General features: G+C 43.1%; 2 protein-coding genes across 2 annotated transcripts in view; both read right to left on the bottom strand.

The window, feature by feature from the left end:
• Positions 1-419: 419 nt before the first annotated feature.
• Positions 420-8,464, bottom strand: zmp:0000000529 (WD repeat-containing protein 20). Its single transcript, XM_056473051.1, is given in 5 exon segments — positions 420-1,388; positions 1,558-2,499; positions 2,501-2,881; positions 6,086-6,268; positions 8,103-8,464. Coding segments are annotated over 5 exon segments (1,920 nt in total). The 5' UTR covers positions 8,457-8,464; the 3' UTR covers positions 420-1,328.
• A 339-nt stretch (positions 8,465-8,803) lies between these two features.
• The window catches only part of LOC130241343 (mitogen-activated protein kinase kinase kinase kinase 5), a 50,875-nt gene continuing 43,280 nt past the window's right edge, over positions 8,804-16,398 (bottom strand). Inside the window, 6 exon segments of the mRNA XM_056473052.1 lie at positions 8,804-9,540; positions 12,358-12,484; positions 12,876-12,968; positions 13,586-13,654; positions 14,549-14,612; positions 14,614-14,727. Coding sequence (XP_056329027.1) covers positions 9,447-9,540; positions 12,358-12,484; positions 12,876-12,968; positions 13,586-13,654; positions 14,549-14,612; positions 14,614-14,727 — 561 coding nt within the window. The 3' untranslated portion in view covers positions 8,804-9,446.

Here is a 16,398-nt window from a genome sequence, read left to right as displayed (position 1 = left end):
CATTTGCTGGAATAGTTGGCGGTTCATTCTGCTGTGGCAAGCCCTGATGAATTAGCAGAAAGAAAAGTTTTTTACTCTAAATTCTTCCAGATTTGTCAATTATTTTTCTTCAAAATTCAGAATTTAAAGCTACAGTTCCCATTTTTTCTGTAAATCTTGAGTGGTTATTTATTTAATCTCAGAGATTTTCAGACCATTTTTTGCTGTTGTTATTGTAAAAGTTTTTACATCTCAATTTTTATACAATTTTTTTCCAGTTTTCTTGACAATTATTATTATTATTTATTCAAAGGTTATTCATTCATTTATTTTCCTTCAGCTTAGTCCTTTATTCATCAGGGATCGCCACAGCGGAATGAACCGCCAACTATTCCAGCATATGTTTTACAGATGCAGATGCCCTTCCAGCTGCAACCCAGTACTGGGAAACACCCATACACACACTACGGCCAATTTAGTTGATCAGTTCCCCTATAGTACATGTGTTTGGAAACCGGAGCACCTGAAGGAAACCCACGCCAACACAGGGAGAACATGCAAACTCCACACAGAAACACCAACTGACCAATCCGGAACTCAAACCAGCGACCTTCTTGCTGTGAGGCCACAGTGTGACACCACTAAGCCACCATGCCACCTTTTCTTCAAAGTTTTTTCATCTTATATATATATATTGTTTTGTTTTCCTCCAAATTCTCTGCAGATCTCTCCTCCCTCCTCATTTTTTCTTGTATTCATCTCAGAACTGCACTTAAACAAAGCTCCACCTGTAACACAAAAGCTTGCAATGTTCATTCAATTTATTCAGTGGTGAAATCAAGCTTCGCTAGACTAGTGTTTAAGAGATCTCCGACGACTCTAAACAGTCATATGAGAATGGCGCAAACGTCTGATATCCTTCAGCGATGGTGTGTTTGCTCATCAGTAAATGTTAAATACACATATATATATAAAATCTCTCCGATACCCTGCCTGCACCATTTCTAGACAGCACTGACCTCGCTGAACGCACATCAGGTAAACCTACGTCACTTTGCCCCGTCAGCTTGTGAAGCACCAGCACACAACAACAACAACAAACCCTCAGTCGCTAAAAACATTCAACGCATCAGTCACCATATATATGTACAATATAGGATCTCCATATATTAACTGTTCAATACATTATAGAGTAGTCTGAACACTATGTACAATAGAAATATACGCTAAAGTCTCGATGATCCAATAAATAAATAAAAAACAGGATGGCCGTGGCTTCTGCGCTGTTATTGGCTAAGGAAGGGTGTGGTCCGTCTGCAGCAGTGCATCATGGTCCCGTGTTCAGTGGGTTATACCACGGTCCCGCTGGGAGAATTCCCATTCTGTGCTGATAACGGCTGAGATGCATGCTGGAGAAAACAGGCCAGAGAAGACAAGTCAGAACAACAGATCTAAAGCCCTACATCTTTAATAAGTGTCCGTCAGGTAGCTTTTGGATGTGATTAAGGCAGCAGTGATGCACTGTATCTAGAGTGTAATTGATCAGATAAATGACTGCGTACAGTATGATGGACTCACCGTTTTCCCAGGTCGCGCCCATGTGCAGATGAGCCCCTCCTGGCAGGCGGTGATGATGCAGTCGTTCATGAACACCAGGACAGTGAGCCGCTCGTGGGCTATCTTCTTACACACCAGCGGCTCCAGCAGCGGCACCTCGTTCATGCGTGGGCACAGCGTAGTGCCCAGCACTTTAGCGCCATCTAGCCGGCTGCTGCGCGGCGCTACGTTAATCTTATCGTTGCTCTTGCTGATGTTCCCCAGGCTGTGATAGCGCTTGTGCTCCTTTTCCCCGCCCACGCCGGATTTGTCTGATTTACGCTCTTGTAAGGACAGCGTGGCGAAGCGGCCGATGCTGAACGGCGTGACAGTTCCGCTGCTGCTAACTGTTCCCGCACTCTCTGGCGCCCCCTGGCTTTTGGAGGTGTTAGCCACTGCAGGATGCGGCAGGGAGTTTGAGCGCGACAGCGAGCGCGGTAAAGGCAACGGCAGCGTAGATGCCGTCTGGATAGACGGATGATGATGTCCTTCAACAACACTGCCACTGTTAGACGTGGCAACCGTCGGACCGAACGTATTCGTGAGCGCTCTAGAGAGCGGAAGTCGCGGATATAAAACATCATCTGTTAGATCCCACAAACAAAACTGCGTATCCTGTCCCACAGACCCGAATCTATACGAAACAGACGCCGCTCCTCCTTTTGAGCTGTGTCTGGATAGTCGTGAGAGCGTACTACTAGTTCGCACACGCCCGAAGTGCAGAGCCCCCTGCTGGAGATCCTCATCGCTGCCGCTCAGCTCCATCGGCTCCTCGTCTTCCAGATTGGTGGTGAACGGATCGAACGCCACCACATTCACCCAAGACTTGTGTCCGTGTCCTCGAGCGACCACACGACTCTCAGAGAACGACCAAACAGTCACTAAATCATCTTCTCCGCCGGTTGCCAGATATTTCCCGTCGGGGACTCCAGGAGACGCAGAGGAGTCCGCCGAAGTAGCTCTTCATGACGCCCTGCAGCTCCATGGAGTCGAAGTGGAAGACTCTCAGACAGCCGTCCTGACCCACGCAGGCTACATGTACGCCGTCAGGTGAAAAGGCGAACTCGTTCAGACCGCCCTCTCCAACGACCCAGCGTAGTAAAGGGTTACGAGGTGTTTTGGTCTTGCAGGAGTAGACGGAGAAGCCCTCGCCCTGCCGCAGCAGACAGTACTGTGGGGCCGTGGTGCCGCACGGATGCTCCACGTTATACAGGTACAGGTGCCCGCTGGCGTGCGAGGCCAGGAACAGATTCTCTGACTTGGGCAGCCACTTCAGACACGTCACCTTGGATTTGTCGATCAGCCTCTGGGAAAACACAAACACATTCAGTTTAAGTCTGAATTATTCACCCCGCTGTATATATATATATATATATATTCCCAATTTCTGCACACTAGTATTCAGCTTAAAGTCACATTTAAAGGCTTCACTAGGGTAATTAGGGTAAAGTTAGGGTAATTAGGCAAGTCATTGTATAACAGTGGTTTATTCTGGAGACAGTCCAACACTAATATTGCTGAAGGGGGCTAATAATATTGAGCTTAAAATGGGTTTAAAACTATTAAAAACTGCTTTTATTCTAGCTGAAATAAAACAAATAAGACTTTCTCCAGAAGTAAAAGATATTAGAGGAAATACTGTGAGAAATTCCTGAATCTGTTCAACAGCATTTGGGAAATATTAGTGTATATCAGTTAAATATTAGTAAAAATTATATATAAAATCTTAAAAATATTAAAGCATAAAAACGGTCTAAAGAGGATAGTTCAAGCAATAGCGAAAATGTCCTGTTAATTTCCTTATTTCTAGCTGATCATGTGGTGTTTGGTGCTTTGTGTAATGTCAGAGAATGGTGACAGGTTAAAATAAACACATACAAACAAGTCCAAATTAATAGCCGTGGCTCCTGATGACACTGAGGTCTTGTGAAACGAAATATCGCTTCAATGGCAGCGCAAAAATATATATATTTCCAGATAATTAGATGTGGCGAGCCTACTATTACAGATTAATAACATCTGAACAGAATAGTTTCTATCTATAATCTAAATAAAATCACATTACAGAGTTTGCTCACAATACATCACTGAATATTAGATGCACAAGCTTTTCTGTCCAACAACAGGCTCCATTCTGTGTGCAAAGATTATTATTTGGAATAAATATGATCTATTAGAGTCACAGTATAAAATACGCTATTCAGAATGTCTATGAAAAAAAGAATAGATTTTAATATATATATTTATTGTTAAGTTATTAAAATATTTATTACTTATTAAAATAATAACTTTAAACATGGTTTTAAAAATATTGATTATTGAATATTGATTGATTCGATTAGTGTTCCTTTAGTTTATTTAGCTAGAAATAAAAGTGCATTAGGATAAGCTTGAGCTGAATGGATAATGATGTTAATTTGATGATTATGGTTGTTATTTATTATTATGGATTGTTAGGAAGTGTAGGATTAAATAAACATGTTTCTTGATATTCCATCTCAGACATAGATGAGTTAAAATGGTCTTGTATTATTTAGCTTTGTTTATTAATTGTAGTTATTTGTCTTTATTTTAATGAAATGGTCTAAAAATAAAGTCTAACATGTAGAGCTTGTGGTTCAGGTTGTCATATTTACATTCTACTTGATCATTTTCATAACACGTTTAGCTATTAAACATAAAGATGCACATTAATTACAGGTATTATAAATGAATTACAAGCTTTTTCACAGCAGTAATGAGCAATGAAGTGTGTGACATGAAGAAAGAGCTTTTCTGGGATTGACAAACTCAAACTGCCTCCAGGAAATTACTAAATATTAGTGACTGTTTGAGGTTTTCTGCTCTAAAACCAGACGTTTCTGTGGATTCTTCCTGTTTTCATCCAAATGATGGAGAAAGCAGCTTTAAAATAATCATGTCCAACTGATCAAATTATTAAAACGGAGACATGATCAAATCTGGAGTGTGTGATATTGACAACAAAATGTATCAGTATTATCTGGGATTTCACTGGAAAAGGATCATTAGAGAGTAATTTGTTGAGTGGGTTATTTTTGCACAGCTCTCTTTCATACTCTACATATTCTGTTTTCATTCATTCATTTTCTTTTCAGCTCATTCCCTTTATTAAACTGGGGTCGCCACAGTGGAATGAACCGCCAACTATTCCAGTATATGTTTTACGAAGCAGATGCCCTTCCAGCTGCAACCCATCACTGGGAAACACCCCTACACACCCATTCTCACACACATACACTAGACAATTTTATCTAACCCAATTCACCTATAGCGCATGGACTGTGGGGGAAACCGGAGCACCCGGAGGAAACCCACACCAACACAGGGAGACCATGCAAACTCCTCTGTGCTTTCAGTTATCATAAATGACAATTTTACAATGAGATTAAATTGATATTTAACTTTGACTGAACACTTAATTAGTCAAAAACTATTTAAAATAATAATAATATTAATAATAATACATTTGAGCTGTTACCAAACAAATGAAATCATCATCTTTGCAGAAGCTGCAGATGAAGTGACATTTAGATTTACACTCACTGGCCACTTTATTAGGTACACCTGACCAACTCCTCGTTAATGCAAATTCCTAATCAGCCAATCACATGGCAGCAGCTCACTGCATTTAGGCATGTAGACATGGTCAAGAGGATCTGCTGCAGGTCAAAGCGAGCATCAGAATGGGGAAGAAAGGGGATTTACGTGACGCTGAACGTGGCATGGTTGTTGCTGCCAGACGGGCTGCTCTGAGTATTTCAGAAACTGCTGATCTACTGGGAGTTTCACGCACAACCATCTCTAGGGTTTACAGAGAATGGTCCGACAAAGAGGAAATATCCAGTGAGCGGCAGTTCTGTGGGCGCAAATGCCTTGTTGATGCCAGAGGTCAGAGGAGAATGGCCAGACTGGTTCCAGCTGATAGAAAGGCAACAGTAACTCAAATAAGCACTCGTTACAACCGAGGTCTGCAGAAGAGCATCTCTGAACACACAACACGTCCAACCTTGAGGCGGATGGGCTACAGCAGCAGAAGACCACACCGGGTGTCGCTCCTGTCAGCTAAGAACAGGAAACTGAGGCTACAATTCACACAGGCTCACCAAAACTGGACAATAGAAGATTGGAGAAACGTTGCCTGGTCTGATGAGTCTCCATTTCTGCTGACACATTCAGATACTCGGCTCAGAACAACATGAAAGCATGGATCCATCCTGCCTTGTATCAGCGGTTCAGGCTGCTGGTGGTGGTGTAATGGTGTGGGGGAGATTTTCTTTGGGTCCATTAGTACCAATTGAGCATGGTGTCATAAAGCACCAATCATCTGAGATTCTGTGTTATATTTCATCTGTGACAACAATGTGAACTTCTATAAAGATGTGTTTGGACATAACCTCTGAATGCAGAATTATCTAAACACCTGAGGAGATTTCTCTGCTTGAAAGACTCGTGAATGGAGGATTCAGTGGTGTGTGTGTGTGTGTGTCACCTCCTCGTTGAAGAGTTTGCTGGTCTCCTTCTTGATGGGGTCTAGGTACTGCACTTGCCCCGCAGAGAAGCCCACGATCAGGGCCACGCTGTCTGCCGTCGCTGAGAACTGGTTGAAGTCGTGACACGTGGGCTGAGTGCCCTTATAGATGCGCTTGTCTATTGGCTTACTGAGATCCACTGCCTGCAGAGAGAGAGAGAGAGACACACACATTCAGTCATACACACACAGAGATACACAAACACACACATACAGGCAGACACAGATGCATACACAAAAACACACACAGATAAACATACATGGACACATGGATATTTTCAGTTGTGTTACCATAGCAACAGTAGAATCACCATAACAGGTCAATTACTGTAGCTGTTGTGTTACCATAGCAACTGTAGAATCACCACAACAAATCAATTACTGTAGTTGTTGTGTTACCATAGCAACAGTAGAATCACCACAACAGATCAATTACTGTAGCTGTTGTGTTACCATAGCGACTGTACAATCACTACAGCAGATCATTTACTGTAGTTGTTGTGTTACCATAGCAACTGTAGAATCACCACAACATATCAATTACTGTAACTGTTGTGTTACCATAGCGACTGTAGAATCACCACAGCAGGTCAATTACTGTAGCTGTTGTGTTACCATAGCAACTGTAGAATCACTACAGCAGATCATTTACTGTAGTTGTTGTGTTACCATAGCAACTGTAGAATCACCACAACAGATCAATTACTGTAGCTGTTGTGTTACCATAGCGACTGTACAATCACTACAGCAGATCATTTACTGTAGTTGTTGTGTTACCATAGCAACTGTAGAATCACCACAACAGATCAATTACTGTAGCTGTTGTGTTACCATAGCGACTGTAGAATCACCACAGCAGGTCAATTACTGTAGCTGTTGTGTTACCATAGCAACTGTAGAATCACCACAGCAGGTCAATTACTGTAGCTGTTGTGTTACCATAGCAACTGTAGAATCACCACAGCAGGTCAATTACTGTAGCTGTTGTGTTACCATAGCATAGTAGGGAAATGTCCTAAAGCCGCGATTCGAACTCGGGACGCCCTGTCATGCTACCATACCATATGTCGGCACGTTAACCACTAGGCTATTGCGCAGACAACACATACTATATTAAGGTATCAGCTTTAGTACATGTGTATGATAACAGACATGCACAATATTACACTTTTTTTAAAGGAATAATAATTTATGCAGTCATGCACGTGTTTTCACAGCTAATACAACAATGATTTGACGCTTCACAAAAGTTGCAGACACCTTTAACAATATCAGAATGCTTTTCTGATGCAAAATGAATTTAAACAACCTTACAGCGATTACAGACATGAACAGGCCTCAGCTACTATAGTGAAGAAGATCAGCTCTAAATGCAAAACTAAATAAATTGCTGAAGACTCTGAACTCATGAAAGTGTAAGCCTGCAGCCCACAACAAATGTGGAGAGTAATCAGATGATGTCATCACGCTGCTGTGCCGTCAGCCAATCGTTGCATTGCTGATCATGATTTGGAGGATCAATAGATCAGTCCTTCACAACACACACAGCAGTCTCAGATTAGTTCATCCAGACATTTACATCTGATTCACAAACTTAGCCAGAGATCAGTTATCAAGATTAACAGATCCAGGATCTGCCAAATCATCTGAGATCATTTAGGCGAGGTATGAAGAACAGACCCCGGCAGTGATTTACTCCAGTATTATTGTGTTTTTAGCTTTTTACTACTACTATATCCTTTATTTTTAATGTAAACATCACAAATGCTTTGGCTATACACATGTAACGCCAATGAAGCTGTTTACAACTGGTTTGAACTGATTTATCAGTGATTTAATTCCAGACGCTAATGTAAACAAAGCACACCTCAGAACCGCAGCCGATCTGAATCCATCATTCACACACGCACACACACGCACACACACACACACGCACACACACGCACACACACGCACACACACACACACACACACACACCTTCTTGATGTTGGTGTAGGTGTAGAAGTAGAGTTCCCTGCCGATGTTGAAGCACACGCGCTCGGACTCCTCGCTCGGGTCCTCCGGCTTCAGCTTGACCATCGACACCCGTACTGGAGGCAGGAACCCCGGGGAGGAGTTGGCGGCGGCCCCGGGCCCCTGCACCAGCCCCCCCACACCGGCAGCGCCGCCCGGGATGGAGCCCGCGCCCGCCGTGACACCGGCCGGCCCCCGCGGCAGCCCGGCCCGCTGCTGGGAGTCGGAGAGGGTGAGCAGCTTGTAAAATCCCTCGCGGGTCCGAAACTGAGACTTAATCTCATTGATATCCTTCAGCGCGCCTCCATCCGCGGCCATCTTCAGTCCGCGCGCCGCACAGGAAGCGCCGAGCCCCTGACCTGGAAATAATGCGGGAAAACTACAAACAAGATGGAGGAGGAGGATGCTGATGCTGAGGAGAGAATGTTGATGATCTCCGCATCACAGGTCTTTTATCTGGAATAACCATGATATTTGTTATAAGAATAAATCGATTATTTTTTTCTGTCGATCATCTTTTTTTGGAAAATCAATATTTTTTGGAAAGAATTTCGTTTATTTATATGTGCCTCTCTTTTAGATCGTTTTTTTGGTCATACAAAGTATGACGGTCAGTATTTATTGATGTATATACTGGTGAAGGAGTTCCAGTGGTTCACACGCTCTACATGTCACACACAAACTGCTTTATTTAATAATTCATTAATTCACAGCAGATTCTCTAAAACCAGACGGACATTCAGTTTCCAGTGATCTTCAGCAGATATTACACACACACATACACACACACACACACACACACACACACACCTCAGATATACACATATACACACACACACCTCAGATATACACATACACACACACACCTCAGATATACACATATACACACACACACCTCAGATATACACATACACACACACACATTCTCACATCAAATATACACGCATACACTTTAGATACATGTACACACATAAACACCTGAGATGCATACACACACGCCTCAAATGCACACACACCTCAGACACACACACACACACACACACACGCACACACACACCTCAGAAAAACATGCACCTCAGATGCACACACACACACACCCACACATCTCAAATGCACAATCACGTCTGAAACACACACAGATACACACCTCAAATAAACACACACCTCAGACACACACACACACACACACACACACACACACACACACACACACTCGCAGCAGACGTGTGTGTTTTGATCTGCGTCTTCATGAACTCCTGTTCACTGTAAAGCAACGTTAGTAACAGTCTCTCGGTCAGTTGCCGTTGCTCAGGAGACAGGGGCGGAGTCAGTCGTCTCCAGCACGTACAGATTACTGAGTCCTGATTGGTCGTCACACATTCGCTTCTCCATGACAACAGTTCTGTTGATACAAATATATATATATATATATATTGATATTGAATGTGTGTGTGTGTGTGTGTGTGTGTGTGTGTGTGTGTGTGTGTGTGTGTGTGTGTGTGTGTGTGTGTGTGTGTGTGTGAAAGAGATAGGTCTGTCTGTGACCTTAGAGTATTTAGGTAAGTGTGTGCTTGTGTATGTGTGTGTGTGTGTGAGATGTGTGTGTGTGTAGAATCAGGTGAGTGTGTGTGGTGTGTGTTCAGCTAAGTGTGTGTATATGTGTCCAAGTTAGTGTTTGTGTGCGAGTCTGAGATGTGTGTGTAGGATCAAGTCACTATGTGTGTGTGTGTGTGTATGTGCGTGTGTGTATTCAAGTGAGTGTCTGTGTTTGTGTTTGTTGTTAAGAGAAGTGTATAAGAGTGTGTGTGTGTGTGTGTGTGTGTGTGTTTATGTAACGTGAGCTCAGATTAGTGTGTGTGGCTTTATGTAGTGTGTGTATTCAGGTTATTGTGTGTGTATGTAGTATGTGTATGTAGTATGTTTGTAGTGTGTGTGTGTGTGTGTGTGTGTGTGTGTGTGTGTGTTTTATGTATGTAGTACCTGTGTGTAGTATGTTTGTGTGTGTGTGTTTTATATATGTATGTGTGTGTGTTATATATGTGTGTGTGAGTCTATATGAGAGACAGATCTGTGTGTGAGTGTGAGACGTGTGTGTGGTGTGTGTGTGTTCAGGTAAGTGTGTGTGTGTGTGTGTGTGTGTATTCAAGTTAGCTGTGTGTATGTGTGTGTGAGATGTGTGTAGGACTAGGAGAGTGTGTGTGGTGTGGTGTTTGTGTGTTCAGTTAAGTGTGTGTGTCTGTGTTTGTGTAATATGTGTGTTAAGGTAAGTGTGTGTGTCATTATGAGAAGTGTATGTGAGTGTGTGTAGTATGTTTGTAGTGTGTTTATGTGTCTGTGTGTGTGTGTGTGTGTGTGTGTGTGTGTTATATGTGTGTGTTTTATATACGTTTGTGTTTGTGTTATATGTGTGTGTGTGTGTTAAATATGTATGTGTGTGTGCTATATTTGTGTGTGGGTTATATATATATATATATATATCTACAGTATGTCACAAAAGTGAGTACACCCCTTACATTTCTGCAAATATTTATCTATAACTTTTCATAGGACAACACTGCAGAAATTATTTTTTAACACAATGAAAAGTAGTCAGTGTGAAGTTCATTTAGCAGTGTAAATTTATTGTCCTCTCAAAATAACTAAAAATACAGCCAATAATAGCTGAACCCCTGGCAACAAAAGTGAGTACACCCCTAAGATAAACATTAAAATGTCAATATTTTGTGTGGCCACCATCATTTTCCAGCATGGCTTTAATTCTCTTGGGCATGGAGTTGACCAGAGCTTCACAGGTTGCCACTGAAATTCTCTTCCACTCCTCCATCACAACATCACGGAGGTGGTGGACATTTGACACCTTGTGCTCCTCCACCTTCCTTTTCAGGATGCCCCAGAGGTGTTCTATGGGGTTTAGGTCTGGAGACATGCTTGGCCAGTCCGTCACCTTTACCCTGAGCCTCTTTAGCAAGCCAGAGGTCATCTTGGAGGTGTGTTTGGGGTCATTATCATGCTGGAACACTGCTTTGCGGCCCAGTTTTTTGAGGGAGGGGATCATGCTCTTCTTTAGTATGTCACAGTGCATGTTAGAATCCATGTTTCCCTCAATAAAATGTAGCTCCCCAATGCCAGCAGCACTCATGCAGCCCCACATAATGACACTCCCACCACCATGTGTAACGGTAAGCAGGACACACTTGTCTTTGTACACTTCACCTGGTTGCCGCCACACACGCTTGACACCATCTGAACCAAAAAGGTTTATCTTGGTCTCATCAGACCACAGGACATGGTTCCAGTAATCCTGGTGCTTAGTTTGCATGTCTGCAGCAAATTGTTTGCGAGCTTTCTTGTGCATCGTCTTTAGAAGAGGCTTCCTTCTAGGACAACAACCATGCAGACCAATTTGATGCAGTGTGCGGCGTACGGTCTGAGCACTGACAGGCTGACCTCCCATCCCTTCAATCTCTGCAGCAATGCTGGAAGCACTCATCCTTCTGTTTTTCAACGACAATCTTTGGATGTGACGCTGAGAATGTGCACTCAGCTTCTTTGGCCGACCATGGCGAGGCCTGTTCTGAGAAGAACCTGTCCTCTTAAAGCGCTGGATGGTCTTGGCCACTGTGCTGCAACATAGTTTCAGAGTGTTGGCTGTCTTCTTATAGCCTTGGCCATCTTTATGCAAAGCAACAATTCGTTTTTTCAGGTCTTCTGAGAGTTGTTTGCCATGAGGTGCCATGTTGAACTTTTAGTGGCCAGGCTGAGAGAGTGGACTCACCTGCTATCTGGTGACACCTGGGACAGTGTAACACTAATGAGTCACATGACACAGGGGAAGGAAAATTAGTTATTGTGCTCAATTTGTACATTTTTCTTAGGGGTGTACTCACTTTTGTTGCCAGGGGTTCAGCTATTATTGGCTGTATTTTTAGTTATTTTGAGAGGACAATAAATTTACACTGCTAAATGAACTTCACACTGACTACTTTTCATTGTGTTAAAAAGTCATTTCTGCAGTGTTGTCCTATGAAAAGTTATAGATAAATATTTGCAGAAATGTAAGGGGTGTACTCACTTTTGTGACATACTGTATGTGTGTGTTTTATATATGTGTGTGTATGTGTTATATATGTATGTGTGTGTGTTATATGTGTGTGTGTGTTGTGTATATATATATATGTGTGTGTGAGTTATTTGTGTGTGTGTGAGTGTGTGTGCGCACCTGTCGTGCTGCAGCAGTCTGAACGTCCTCCTGTTGTCTGTGATCTCCTGCAGGATCTCTGATGACCCTTGACCTCTCCTCTGCCAGCCGTGTTTCCAGACGGCGATCAGTGTGTCGTCATAATACACTGAGAATACACACACACACGTCATGATGATGGAGGAACACACACACACACACACGCACACACGCACACACGTCACTCACACACAAACACATACTCATACACACATTCATATACACATTACTCACACACAAATATATATTCACACACACACGCACACTCATAAAGACACACACACACATTCATTCATTCACACACATCACTCACAAACGCAAACACATCACACACACATCACACACACACTCATAAACACACACACGCATATTTATACACACACACACACATACTTACACACGTCACACACACGCCACACACACACACACACACACACACACACACACGCATATTTATAAACACATATCTCTCTCACACACACACACACACACACACTCACCCACAGCGTCGATGTCGATCTTGAAGCTGGTGTCTGTGGGCAGGAATCTGTGTGGTCTGACAGAGCCGTCCCGAGACACTGTGTGAACCGAGTCTGAAGAGCAACACAAACACAGATCAACACACACACACACACACACACACACACACACACACACACACACACACACACACACACACACACACAGACACACACACAGACACACACTCACAATCACCACATCAACACTGTGTGAGAGTACGTGTGTGTGTGTGTCATGCCTGTATGTTTTTATGAGTTAGTTTGAGTGTATGTGAGCGTGCGTGTGTGTATGTGTGTGTGTGTGTGTGTGTGTGTATGTGTGTGTCTAAGTAACGTGTGTTTGCATATTCGAGTGTATGTGCGTGACGTGTATGCGTGTATGAATGTGTATGAGTTAATGTGTATGTGTGTTTCTGAATGTGTGATTGATGTGTGTTATTGATGTGTGGTGTGTATGTGTACACGTGTGCGTGTGTGTGTGTGTGTGTGTGTGTGTGTGTGTGGAACGTTCCATTCACATGTTGTCACAAACTTTCTGTGGTCATCAAAGGAATATTGTCTTTCTCCATCAGCAGTTCAGATCTCTGTCATCAACACACACACACACACACACACACACACACACACACACACACACACACACACACACACACACACACAGAAGATCACTCAAGTCAGACGAGACTCACTGTCTATCAGCACCAGCAGAGTGTCTGCATCCAACTGACTCAGCTGAACCCGGTCAGCACTGCGGCTCTCTACAACACACACACACACACACACACACACACACACACACACACACAAAGAGAGAGAGAGAGATGGTGAGACATTATACTTTATTGAAGGTGTGTGTACAGTGTGTGTGTGTGTATGTTTTAATGTTTGTGTGAGTCGGCATGCATGAGTGTCTGTGTGTATGTCTGTGTAGGTGTGTGTGAGTGTGTTTGTGCGTATGTGAAAGTGTGTGTACAGTATGTCTGTGTTAGTGTATGCATGAGTGTGTGTGTATTTATGTTTGTCTGTGTGTCTACATGCATGAGTGTGTGTGTAAGTGTATGTGTGTGTGTATATGTGTACATAAGTGTATGTGTGCATGTGTGTATGTTTGTGTGTGTCTGCGTTAGTGTATGTGTGTGTGTGTGTGTATGTGTGAGAGTGTTTAAGTTTGTGTGTGTCTGCATGCATGTGTGTGTGTCTGCGAAAGTGTATGTGTGTGTGTGTGTGTGTGTGTGTTTATGTTTGAGTGTGTGTGTTTGCATGCATGAGTGTCTGTGTGTATGTCTGTGTAAGTGTATGCGTGTATGTGTGAGTGTGTTTTTCTGTGTGTCTGCATGCATGAGTGTGTGTATGTCTGCCAAAGTGTATGCATGAGTGTGTCTGTGTAACTGTATGTGTGTGTGTGTGTGTATGCCTGCGTAAGTGTATGTGTGCGTGTTTATGTTTGTGTGTGTCTGCATTCATGAATGCGTGTGTGTATATCTGTGTAAGTGTGTGCATGAGTGTGTTTATGTTCGTGTGTGTGTCTGCATGCATGAGTGTGTGTGTGTGTGTGTATGTCAAACTAAGTGTATGTGTGTATGCATGTGTGTATGTCTACGTAAGTGTGTGTGTGTGTGTGTGTGTGTGTATGTCTGCGTGAGTGTGTGTACCGAGTCCGGTGTCGGTGAACCAGCTGGTGTTGGAGTTGAGGTCTATGTAGTCCAGCTGTAGAGGGCTGTGCAGCGCTGCGCCCCCTGCTGGCCCGGATGTAGACCTGTGGATACTCCTGCTCCGCCACCGCCAGCATCTGGAACAGTCTCAGCGGCGTCGGCAGCGGGAACTCAAATTGCTGACAGGAAACAAGCAGATCCAAACAAGAGTGTGTGTTCAGCACCATCACAGCAGACACATGGGGGGGGGGGGGGATACACTTCATTTCAAACGCTGTGTGATTATTTGTGTGCTTAGGAGATGTGTGTGTGTACTCTGGGGTGTAAGGTATGAGTGTGTGTGTGTGTGTGTGTGTGTGTGTGTGTGTGTGTGACGTCTATCTGTGTGTGTAAATGTAATGTGAGGTTCAGTAGGTTGTGTGTGATGTGTGTGTGTGTGTGTGTGTGTGTATGTAATGTGGTGTATGATGTGTGTGTGACATCTGTGTGTAATGTGTGTGCGAGTGTGTAATGTGTGTGTGAGTGTGTAGTGTACAGAGATGTATACAGTACTAGAGACCCAGACTTAAGTAAATGTACAAGTGCTCTATTAAGAAGTGACTTGAGTAGAAGCTGAAGTGCTCTTTAAGCACCGTACGACAGTGGAAGTACTGAAGTGTTCAACATGTTTAGTACTGAAGTATTGCAAGCAGTGTATTTTAAAATGTACTACTGAAGTGCTGAAAGTAAAGGTAGAAGTATTGTGTAATGTAGTTATTAACGAATGCAGTCAAAAGACATCATGTTGTTTAGTTTATTTTAAATATCTTTATTTGGGGCACGTGATTCAGCAGAACTATAAGAAACATGGCTCACGATAACGTTTTTCTCTCGCGCCTGAACCACAGATCTGACTGATTATAACGGCTTTAACACACACCTTTCAAAGTTGTGTCACGAAAACACTCCGTAATCCACTCAAAGCGATATTGAAACCCATGTTCAGATCGCAGATTACCGGTTGTAAACGCTGTAAACGGAAGTTCTAAACATTCTACCGGAAGACGCTGGTCACTTTGGTGCCAAGAAAAAGGTCCATAATTGTAATGAGTAGGGGTGTGAATCTACACTGGTCTCACGGTTCGGTTCGGTTATGATTATTTATGCCCTCAATTCGGTTCAGTTCGATATTTTGGTGCCTCTCGGTGCAGTGACGATGCTCTCCATACATAATTAGATTGTTTCTTCACAACACAAGAGTTTTTTTATTATTAAAATCTATGAATATATGAATAATTATCTATTATGTGTAATACACTTGTGTCCTTTAATACAGCAGTCAGATATATGAACTGTACCTTTAATCTGACCCGCTCAAAGAAAACACTCTTGCTGAATGAATCAAACACACATGCGCAGAAGACAGCATGAGCATTTATAGTCAAATAAACTGATGTAGATATGATCCCGCTTGCTGTTTGAGCGCTGACAGGTGAGGTCTTACACCCCTATGATTGGTTATTCTCCACCTGCTCAACAGAAAGGGCTGTGATCAGCTTTAGTAATGAAAGCGCTGTTCACTGATGGCAGGAAGAACAGCCGCGGTTACAGTCTGCATGTGTATAATACACGATTATCACAGGTAATTCATAATAGACACAGTGGAGAAAACTCACACCTCAGACACACTCCTGTCTGGATCCACGAGTATCGCTTTAACAGCTGAGGAGAGGAGAGGTTACCTCAATAACACACCAGTGGGTCAGCGGTCCAGAGAGAGAGAGGCAGAGATGGAGTCTTACAGCATTTCTCCATAGTGAAGTAGCAGCTCGTGTGCTGTGCCGCCTACAGTGTAGTAAGAGTGTTTACTC

The sequence above is a fragment of the Danio aesculapii genome, chromosome 15 (genome assembly GCF_903798145.1).
Source record: "Danio aesculapii chromosome 15, fDanAes4.1, whole genome shotgun sequence".
Taxonomy (NCBI): Eukaryota; Metazoa; Chordata; class Actinopteri; order Cypriniformes; family Danionidae; genus Danio; species Danio aesculapii.
The sequence above is the reverse complement of the archived record's forward strand: the minus strand, read 5'-3'. Positions and strand labels throughout refer to the sequence as shown.